This window comes from Cebus imitator, unplaced genomic scaffold, assembly GCF_001604975.1.
Source record: "Cebus imitator isolate Cc_AM_T3 unplaced genomic scaffold, Cebus_imitator-1.0 Scaffold10, whole genome shotgun sequence".
In the NCBI taxonomy this organism is placed as follows: domain Eukaryota; kingdom Metazoa; phylum Chordata; class Mammalia; order Primates; family Cebidae; genus Cebus; species Cebus imitator.
The window spans coordinates 6,230,507-6,242,062 of NW_016107325.1; the positions used below are offsets into that span (position 1 = coordinate 6,230,507).

At 35.7% G+C, this 11,556-nt stretch overlaps 1 protein-coding gene across 15 annotated transcripts in view; it reads left to right on the plus strand.

Moving 5' to 3' along the window:
- Nucleotides 1–11,556, plus strand: part of SLC4A10 (solute carrier family 4 member 10) — a 364,848-nt gene that overhangs the window by 261,642 nt on the left and 91,650 nt on the right. For all 15 annotated transcript variants that reach the window (XR_005203352.1, XM_037745609.1, XM_037745617.1 and 12 more), the window contains one exon: nt 1,100–1,187. Coding sequence is in view for 14 of the 15 variants with exons in the window: in XM_037745609.1 (XP_037601537.1) it covers nt 1,100–1,187 (88 nt within the window). In the remaining variant the exon portion in view is untranslated. The remainder of the gene's footprint in view (nt 1–1,099; nt 1,188–11,556) is intronic.

Genomic DNA, 11,556 nt, shown 5'->3' on the forward strand with positions numbered 1-11,556 from the left:
TAGAACTTTAAAAATAGCCTGTGGAATGGAAACCTGAAAAACAGCAAGATGTACATAGGAAGTTTCTTTTAAAAATTATACTTGATAAAGTACCTGCCACCACATTAAACCATCCCTGTTTTTAATGTATACTGGACATTTCTACATAGAAATTGGCTTGGGTTCAGTTGTAACTGAACCCACACATATATTGTCACATCCCTTAAAACTGTGTAATATTTGTCTCATGTAAAAACATGTAAAATCTCTAAAGATTATAACTAAATGAGGAGTAGAATTACAGTAACTATTTTAGTACACCTTGTAAAGCCATTAGTAATCATACTTAATAGCATAAATCATTTAACAAATTAATACCACAGAATGATATGGCAGAATACAGGACATTCTTTAATTTTCACAATTCCCAGAAGGATTGACCTTCTCAGAGACAGGGCAATTACCAATCTGCTAAAGTTAGAGTATCTATTGATTTCTTTAAAAGCACCGTTTGTGATGATGAATTTGCCAAATGTTCGACCTAATTTAGATGGAATATTATAGTGCAGATGCTATTTTTATTCCTTAGCATTATAAATAATTAACTCCCCATTTTCTTCTACCTTACTAATCTTTGATTCCTGACAATTATTTTATATAATGAAAATTGTACATCCATCTGCTGTTTTCGACTATATATTTCTCTGTTTTGTTATTGTGTTATCTTTCCTCTCTTTGAACTATTTTCTGTTTTGCATACAAGCGAGTTTTCTTCCTTCCCATTTAGAAAGGTCTAATCAGATTTGACTTTTCCCACTCTCTTTCTGTAAGGATCATAGAATCCTTAAAATTCCCAATAATAACTGTACAGGCTCTACAGATAACTAAATGGAGAAACATTGTGATTAAAAAAAATAGCATGCATTCCCATTGCTTGAGCATCTTAAACGTAAGAGTCAATCATTGTAGAATTTTTCAAAATAATAATGAACTGTGAAAAACTATGAAAGTATTTCACATCAAAATCATCATTTTCAGTAATCCTTTTGAGATGAGTTATTCTGTATTATTAAAATTATTTTTATAATCTATCTTAAAACTTTTTTCTTCTTAATTACAGATTTTTGTTCATTCTCCTGGGACCCCTGGGAAAGGGTCAACAGTACCATGAGATTGGCAGATCAATTGCAACCCTAATGACAGATGAGGTATTTATTCAAGTTCATTGGGAACATTTTCCCCCACTAGGTCTACCTAAAGCTTTTGGAGGTCCTGTTTTCATGACAGTTTGTTGTGAATCAGATTTCTCTGTATTGAATCCCATTCTCCCATGCTTCCACTATATAATTTCCTTTAGAAAAATGTTTTCCAAAGGGATAATAAATTAACACACATGAATATAATATTTTAAAACTTCATAGTTTAAAGAAATTTTTTCAGTGACACTTAAAATGTATTATTAATATTCCCTTTATGGTATATGTGCTGCCAAAGTAAGCACCATTGTTAATATCATTGGTCTAAAGAAAAAACAATAGCAGTTTATCTAAATAGAATACATGACACCAAAATGCATGCAGTATCTATCGACTCTCTACAGTTGTCTGAATATAGATGTTTTTAAACTGGGAGTTTGGGGACTATTTGAGAAGCTGTAAATAGATTTCAAGGGGCTTGTGATTTCTGTAATGTAGCACATAACTTTTTCTATGTAAAAATTTTGTGTGTAGATTTTTTTATACTGGAAAAACTTTCATCAGCTTTTCAAAGAGGTGTATGTTTCAAAAATGTAAGATCTTTAAAGTAAGAACATAAAAAGTAGTATCAAACCACTATTCTCCTTGACTTGGATTCTCCAACACATTATGGAAATTTGTTCTGATTGTTAACGGGAAGAGCAGATGCAGTAGATCACAGAAGGGGCATTAAATCAAAATTCAGTTGTAAATGAACAAATGAGATTATACACTTTCTAGATTTCATCTAAATAATTTAATAATGTATTTATTGAAATACATGGCTGCATATATTTGAAAATTCTGTAAAAAGAATCAATTAGTATTGTGTATTACTTTTTCTAAGTTTACAAAAGCTAAAATTTGAACTTGCTTTGGGGGTTCAATATTATAAATTATTCTATCTGTCCAAATTATGTTTTATAGTCTTATGTGAATTAGTTTTTGATATTTATACATAGGAAAGCAAAAGCTAGAAGAAAACCATTGTTTTCCCTCAGTTTTCAAAAGGAACCAACTTAATGAGTGTATTAGTTTACAATGACTGCCATAACAAATTACCATAAATTGGGTGGCTTATATGACAGTAATTTGTTTTCCCACATTTTTTAGATCACCTGAGGTCAGGAATTCGAGATCAGCCTGGCCAACATGGTAAAACCCTGTCTCCACTAAAAATACAAAAATTAGCTGGGTGTGGTGGCATGTGTCTGTAGTCTTTAGCTACTCGGGAGGTTGAGGGGGAAGAATCACTTGAACCTGGGAAGTGGAAATGGCAGTGAGCAAAGATTAGACCACTGTACTCTAGCCTGAGTGATAGAGCAAGACTCTGTCTCAAAAAAAAAAAAAAGGAACAATTATACTCATTCAGAATAGAATTTAATATGTTGACTCATAGAGTTTACTTTAGTTATAAAATATAGTACATTGGATTGCATTATCAAACTATAAATTCCATGAGAACAGTTAGCATTTTATCATTGAATATTCATTTTTGTGTCCTGATTTTGCCAGTTGCTCAATTAAATATTTGTTGAGCTAAGTTCTGTTTTTTCCCTCTCTGTGCTTGGAACGCTTTCTAGGCATACTGTCTTCCTTTTGTAATTTTGGACTTATCACGGTGTCTGACCCTCAGTCAGAGTTCCACAAATTTGTAAACAATGAATCAATGACTGCATATTCTAGTCATCATACCAATATTCTATCTTGACTCAAGCCAATTATTTTTCTTCATTTCTGTGAGCTTTAATAGAGATAAATCTTATGATTGTGCTTATCAACACTGCTACTAATGTGTTGATTCCTTCACATTCTCAAAAATTACTAAGCACCCCAAAGAGCTTTTGTATACATATATATTTTGGTATTTACCATAATAGAACTTAAAACTGAGAAATTTAAAAAAAATATGTGTTAATGAATTCATTTAAAAATAACAAAAAGGATAGTCACAGTGGCTCACATCTGTAATCCCGGTACTTTCAGAGCCTAAGATGAGTGGATCACTTGATGACACAAGTTTTAGACCAGCCTGAGCAGAATGGTGAAACCTTGTCTCTACCAAAAAACTCAAAAAAAAAAAAAAAATTAGCTGCCTATAATCCCAGCTACTCAGCTACTTGAAAGGCTGAGGTGGGAGGATCACTTGAGCCAGAAAGGCGGAGGTTGTAGTGAGCTGAGATGGCACCGCTGCACTCCAGCCTGGGCAATAGAGCCAGACCTTTTCTCAAAATAAACAAATATATAATAACAGTAAAGCCATTCTATGGTAATAGAAATAATATACTTTAATGAAAACAAAAACAAAATACTAAGAAAGGTGTTGTTTTTCTTTTTCTGGATATTTGAGTGAACAGTTTCCTCTCTCTTCTAGATCTTAAGTGAACCCTGACAGCAAGCATGCACAACGCATATTAGCTACTTGGAAGAAATATACATGAAATGAATATTTAGGTTTACCCATCCTTAAAAAAAAATTCTTTACTGCTTAGAACAGCATGTACTTTTGAAGCATGTTGGTTCAATCTGACTCTTGAGTGTTTTGAAGGAGTAGTCTCTACTTGATCCTGAATATTTTTAGCTTCATTCCTTTCTTATCATATTGCAATCTTATGTTTGCCACTGTCATTTTACTTAAACTGTTCTCAATAAAGTTATCACTTACTAATTATGCTATTGTATCTTCAGTGTGAAATTATTGAACATTCTATTTTTCTTTGTTTCCATGAATAATTGCTAAATTTTGTTGTGTGCTTCATTTTGTTACTAAATCTCTGAGATGTAGTTCCATCAATACCCACTTTATAGAGAGGTTTTAGCATGAAGTGATGTTGAATTTTATTGAAGGCCTTTTCTGCATTTATTGAGATAATCATGTGTTTTTTTGTCATTGGTTCTGTTTGAGTGATAGTTTATATTTATTGATTTGCATATGTTGAACCAGCCTTGCATCCCAGGGATGAAGTCGACTCGATTGTGGTGGATAAGCTTTTTGATGTACTGCTGGATTCAGTTTGCCCGTATTTTATTGAGGATTTTTGTATCGACGTTCTTCAGGGATATTGGCCTGAAATTTTCTTTTGTAGTTGTGTCTCTGCCAGGTTTTGGTATCAAGATGATGCTGGCCTCATAAAATAAGTTAGGAAGGAGTCCCTTTTTTTCTATTGTTTGGAATAGTTTTAGAAGGAATGGTACCAGCTTCTCTTTGTATCTGGCACCATTCGGCTGTGAATCTGTCTGGTCCTAGGCTTTATTTGGTTGGTAGGCTATTAATTACTGCCTCAGTTTTAGAACTTAGATATTGGTCTTTTCAGAGATTCGACTTCTTTGTGATTTAGTCTTGGGAGGGTGTATGTGTCTAGGAATTTATCCATTTCGTCTACGTTTTCTAGTTTATTTGCATATAGGTGTTCATAGTGTTCTCTGATGGTAGTTTGTATTTCTGTGGGATCACTGGTGATATCCTCTTTATGCTTTTTTATTGTGTCTGTTTGATTCTTCTATCTTTTCTTCTTTATAGTCTGGCTAGTGGTCTGTCTACTTTGTTAATCTTTTCAAATAACCAGTCTCTATCTCCTTCAATTCTGCTCTGATCTTTGTTATTTCTTGCCTTCTGCCAGCTTTTGAATTTGTTTTCTCTTGCTTCTCTAGTTCTTTTAACTGTGATATTAGGGTGTCGAGTTTAGATCTTTCCTGCTTTCTCTTGTGGGCATTTGGTGCTATAAATTTCCCTCTAAACACTGCTTTAGCTGTGTCCTGGAGATTCTGGTACATTGAGCTTTTGTTCTCATTGGTTTCAAAAAACATATTTATTTCTATTTTCATTTTGTTATTTATCCAGTAGTCATTTAGGAGCAGGTCGTTCAGTTTTCATGTTGTTGTGCAGTTTTGAGTGAGTTTCTTAATCCTGAGTTCTAATTTGACTGCACTATGACCTGAGAGACTGTTTGTTATGATTTCTGTTCTTCTGCATTTGCTGAGGGGCATTTTACTTCCAATTATGTTACCAATTTTTGAATAAGTGGGATGTTATGCTGAGAAGAATTTATATTCTGTTGATTTGGGGTGGAGCATTCTGTAGATGCCTGTTAGGTGCACTTGGTCCAGAGCTGAGTTCAAGTTAATTTTCTGTCTCATCGATCTGTCTAATATTGACAGTTAGGTGTTAAATTCTCCCACTATTATCGTGTGGGAGTCTACGTTTCTTTGCAGGTCTCTAAGAATTTGCTTTATGTATCCAGGTGCTCCTGTATTTGGAGCATATATATTTAGGATAGTTAGCTCTTCTTGTTGTATTGACCCTTTTACCATTATGTAATGCCCTTCTTTGTCTTTTTTTATTTTTGTTGGTTTAAACCTGTTTTATCAGAGACTAAGATTGCGACCCCTACTTTATTTTTTCCATTTGCTTGGTAAATGTTCCTCCATTCATTTATTTCAAGCCCATGTGTATCTTTGCACAAGAAATGAGTTCTCCTGAATAGAGCACACCGATGAGTCTTGACCCTTTATCCAAGTTGCCAGTCTGTGTCTTTTAATGGGGCAATTAGCCTGTTTATATTTAAGGTTAATATTGTTATGTGTGAATTTGATGCTGTCATTATGATGCTAGCTGGTTATTTTGCCCATTAGTTGATGCAGTTTCTTTGTAGTGTCAATGGTTTTTACATTGTTTTGCAGTGGCCAGTACAGGTTTTCCGTTTCCATATTTAGCGCTTCCTTCAAGAGCTCTTGTAAGGCAGGCTTGGTGATTACAAAATCACTCAGCATTTGCTTGTCTGTAGAGGATTTTATTTCTTCTTCACTTATGAAGCTTAGTTTGGCTGGATATAAAATTCTGGGTTGAAAATTTTTTTTTTCAAGAATGCTGAATATTGGACCCTACTCTCTTCTGGCTTGTAGGGTTTCTGCAGAGAGATCCACTGTTAGTCTGATGTACTTCCTTTCATGGGTAACCTGACCTTTCTCTCTGGCTGCACTTAACATTTTTTCCATCATTTCAACCTTGGTGAATCTGATGATTATGTGTCTTGGGGTTGTTCTGCTTGAGGAATATCTTTGTGATGTTCTCTGTATTTCCTGAATTTGAGTACTGGCCTGTCTTGCTTGGTTGAGGAAGTTCTCCTGGATAATATCCTGCAGAATTTTTTCCAACTTGGTTCCACTCTCCCCATCACTCTCAGGTACATCAAATCAAACATAGGTTTGATCTTTACACATAGTCCCGTGTTTCTTGGAGGCTTTGTTCATTCCTCGTCTTTATTTTTTCTCTGATCTTCTTTTCATGCTTTATTTCATTAAGTTGATCTTCAATCTCTGATATTGTTTCTTCTGCTTGATTGATTTGGCTATTAATACGTTTATATGCTCGCAAAGTTCTTGTGCTGTGTTTTTTAGCTCCATCAGGTCATTTATGTTCTTCTCTAAGCTGGTTATTCTAGTTAGCAATTCCTGTAACCTTTTTTCAAGGTTTCTTAGCTTCCTTGCACTGGGTTAGAACATGCTCTTTTAGCTCAGAGGAGTTTGTTATTATGCACCTTCTTAGGCCTACTTCTGTCAGTTCATCAAACTCATTCTCCATCCAGTTTTGTTACCTGGCTGGTGAGGAGTTATGATTCTTTGGAGGAGAAGAGGCACTCTGGTTTTTGGAATTTTCAGCCTTTTTATGCTGAAAAACTTTTCTTTGTAATTGAGCCAATTGTCTTGTGAAAAGAAAGACTAATACATGAAAAGTAAAATATATGGCCTATGGTGATAAGTGCTGTGAAGGAAACCATGAAAGCAGTAAAGGGAGGCAGAGGTGGGCTGGGAAGAGTTACAAGTTGAAATAAAATGGTCAGAGAAGACTTTACTGAGGAGATATTTCAGCAAACATCCTAAAGGAATAAAGAGAGCAACCTATGTAGGTACCTGAGAGGAGAGCTTCTCAAACGAAAGGATAAACAAGAGCAAAGGCTTTGGGACGAAAGTGTGTCTGGAACATTGCGGGAACAAGGAGGACAACATGGCTGGGCAGAGGTGAGAAATGGAGGGAGCAGTAGAGGATGAGGTCATAGAAGTTATAGGATGGGGGCCAGTCTGTGCAGGATACTTGTAGATCATATAAGGACATTGAATGAGTTGGGAAGCAAATAGCTTTTTATTAGAGAGTTTACATGATTTGTATTACATTTTAAAATGTTGGCTGGGTGCTGTGGCTCACATCTGTAATCTCAGGATTTTGGGAGGCCAAGGTGGGAGGATCACCTGAGGTCGAGAATTCAAGATCAGTCTGACCAGCATGGGGAAACCCTGTCTCTACTCAAAATACAAAATTAGCTGTGTATGGTGGCGCATGCCTGTAATCCCAGCTACTTGGGAGGCTAAGGCAGGAGAATTGCTGAAACCTAGAGGTGGAGGTTGCAGTGAGCCAAGATCATTGCACTCCAACTGGGCAATAAAAGCAAAACTCATTCACACACACACACACATACACACATACACACACACACACAAAAGAATAGGTCATGGAGGTGGATGGATGAAAGAAGAGAGACCACTTCAGAGGCAATTGCCACAGTCTAGGCAAGCAGTGTTCATGAGAGAGAAATCAGTGCAATTCCAATCCAAATCCCAATAAGATTTACTGAGGAGCTTGAAAAGCTTATTTTAAGAAATATCAACCAACAGAAATATCTGAAAGACCAAGAATAATAAAAACAGGCTTGAAAGAAAAGGAAATAAAACCTCATATGCTGGGATTTCTTCCTCATTCCTTCTTGCTTTTCTTCTGGATCTGTCCTTCTTCTCACTCATTAAATTGAGAACTTTGCTCCTTAATTATCTATTATGGCTTCTTCATCACAAGTTTTATCAGTTCACAAAGGTGATGTAGAATCTCCTATCTTTTAGAACTTAAAATAAAATAAAAAATAAGAAACAAATGATAGAAAGAAAGAGGAGTAGAATAAGGAAATAGGGAAGAAGTAAAGGCATGTCTTGGTTATATGATATTGGACAAATTAAATAACTTCAACTCTCTCTTCCTCAGTTTCCTCATCTTTAAACTGGGAATGATAATGATTGTCTTATTTCATGTTTTTATCGTGATTAGTATGTACTTATTGCCTACTATATATTAGAGATAAGGTGGTAGAAATTAAAAAACATGGTCACTGGCCTTATAGAGCAATCCTGAAATCATCCTTGACTGCTTTAATTATTTCACATTCCAAATCCAATCTATCATCAAATCTTCCTGGGCTGACTTTCACAATATCTCCATAATCCTGCCACTGTACTAATTTTCTGCACTGTTATCACCTGGCTTCCACTGTCATCAATGGGTTCATGTTACTATTATTATTCCATTAATGCAATAGCCTCTTGGTTTTTCTTTCTGCCCTTACCCCACTTCATCCTATGCGCAACATAACAGTCTTCTGCTCAAGACTATCTAATGGCTTCCTACTCATTCACAGTAAAAGTTTAAGTTCTTATGGTGACCTACAAGGTCCTACAAGATGTCCTTCCACCTCCTCCACCTTGCCTTTTAGACATCATCTGCTACTCTCCCTCACACTGCTTCTCAAGCATGACATGTATGCTCCACACTGGTAATTCTTTCTGCCTGGAAATCTCTTGTTCCTGACAATAATAGGGCAGGCATCCTTACCTCCTTCAGTCCTTGCTGAAATATCTACTCATGGAAGCCTTTCTTAATCACCTTGTTCAAAATTTTAACAGTCCCCAGTCATGTCCTTATTCCCCTTTCCTGCTTCATTTTTCTCCATAGCACCTTCCATCATCTACCAAAATATATACTCATTTATATTGTTTACTTTCCATCTCATCCCTCCCCTTAGAATGTAAGCCCCATGGGGGAGGGATTTTTTTGTAGTTTTGTTCACTGCTCTATCACTAGCACTTGAATAGTTTGATGAATATTTACTGAGTGAATGTTCAAGCTCATGTTTTATCAGAGAAAACAGGCATTAAAAAACAAATTATATAATTAATAATTATAATGAATAGTTATAATTACAGTGAAAGCTGTCAAAAAGGAGACAGTGTTAAGACTATTAACAAAGTGTATCATCTTGTTTGAGAAGGGGGTCAGAAAAGTCAGATATACACTGAAATCAGACTGTTAGATTTTCTAGACAAAGAGAAGATAGAAGAGGAATGTAAAATAATTAGATTATTGATAAAATTGGTGATAGGGAAACAATAGTAAATGCCATTTTTGATTTAAAATCAAACAAATTATGGCATCTGTACCTTTAAGGAGCTTTAAAGTAACAGGAAATCTGTTGTCCTGAATGAATTTGGACATTCATCTACCTAAAACAGGGTATAGGATCATGTGATCTCTCAAAGCAGTTTTCTAATTAAATGTGATCAAATTAAGAAAGATTTCAAGAGAGTTGTTACTAACAGGAAAAGGGTAGAGTTGCTAAACTCTTATTGAGGACTAAGAACATTTGAAGTTCTTAAGTGTTCAAATGAGGTCTCGGGGCCATGTAACCATCTTTAGAAGAGGCTCGTGCCATGGAAATCTGCGTTTTTATATTTACAAAACCCTTTCTCAAAATGCAACAAAACTATTAATAGATCATTGATATTTTTGTATTATCCTAAGCAAAGTCTTTATCACACCAGTAATGTTTTGTGAGGTAGTCTTAGTTGGAAAGGCAAGAAAAAGCTTTTTAAAATAATCATTATTACTTAACAGTTTATATTGAGTATCAAACCAGAAATAGAAATGAATAGTTTAAAAGCAGAACAGAATAGTTGAAAGCAGGATTTACCTGGCAATTTTGGGATATTTTATCATTATAATATAGGCCAGCATAAAGAATAATATAGGTGTCCCAGCTGGGCATGGTGGCTCATGCCTGTAATCTCAGCACTTTGGGAGGCCGAGATAGGCAGATTATGAGGTCAGGAGTTCGAGACCAGTCGGCCGATATGGTGAAACCCCATCTCTACTAAAAATTTAAAAAATTAGCCAGGTGTGATGGTGCACACCTGTAGTCCCAGCGACTTGGGAGGCTGAGGCAAGAGAATCACTTGAACAATGGGAGGTGGAGGTTGCAGTGAGCTGAGATCATGCCACTGCACTACAGCCTGGGGGACAGAGTGAGACTCCATCTCAAAAATAATAACAATAATAACAATAGTATAGCAGTCCCTAATCTCAAATACTTGTCTCATTTCATCCTAAGTGAAATTTTAAAAGTATCAGAAATATTTATATTATGTTCACTGTAAATTAATTTTTTCTCTTTATCCTTATTTTTATTTTCCCCACTTACTATATTAAGTACAGAATTCCTGTGTATGTTAGGATACATTAGGTTATGCTGCCAGAATAACCAAAAAATCTTAATGGCTTAAAACTATAAGGGTTTATTTATATCATGCCTAATGTTCACCAAGATCTAGGAGAGAGGTTCTGCTCATTATCACTTAGGCCCCCTGGGCTTATAGAAGCTCTGTCTAGACCTGTGTTTTCTCAGTCACTAAACCAGAAAAAAAGTAAGGTGATAAATTACACATTAGTACTCGTAACTTCCATTCGAAGTGACATATATACACCCAGGTAGAATATACCTAATCCAAATATCAAAGAAGGCAAAGAAGTACAATCTTACCGTGTGGTCTAGAAGAAGACCTAGAATATCTGTGAACAGCCTACATGACTAACATAGCACATGTGTGTGGAGGGGAAGTGGAGAGGATAAGTATGAAATGTAACTCATACTTCGAATGGAAATACACTTTCTTTATTGTATAGATATAATACATAGTTGGCCCTCTGTATCTGCAGGTTCTGCACCCTTGAACTTAACCAACTATAAATCAAAAATATTTGAAGAGTCAGCGTACAGTAGCTCACACCTATAATCCCAGTACTTTGGGAGGCCAGGGAGGGAGGATGATTTGGGGCTAGGAGTTCTAGATCAGCCCAGGCAACTTAACGAGACCCTGTCTCTACAAGAAATGTTTTAAAAATTAGCCAGGTTTGGTGGTGCACACCTGTAGTCCCAGCTACTCGGGAGACAGGAGCTTAAGCAGGAGTTCGAGGCTGCAGTGAACTATGATGGTGCCACTACATTCCAGCCTGTGTGACAGAGTGAGACTCTGTCTCTAAAAACAAAAATTAAAAATATTTTTTGGAATCAAGAACAAACTTCCATTCACAATTGCCACAAAGAGAATAAAATACCTAGGAATACAACTAACAAGGAATGCAAAGGACCTCTTCAAGGAGAACTACAAGCCACTGCTCAACGAAATAAGAGAGGACACAAACAGATGGAGAAACATTCCATGTTCATGGTTAGGAAGAATCAATATC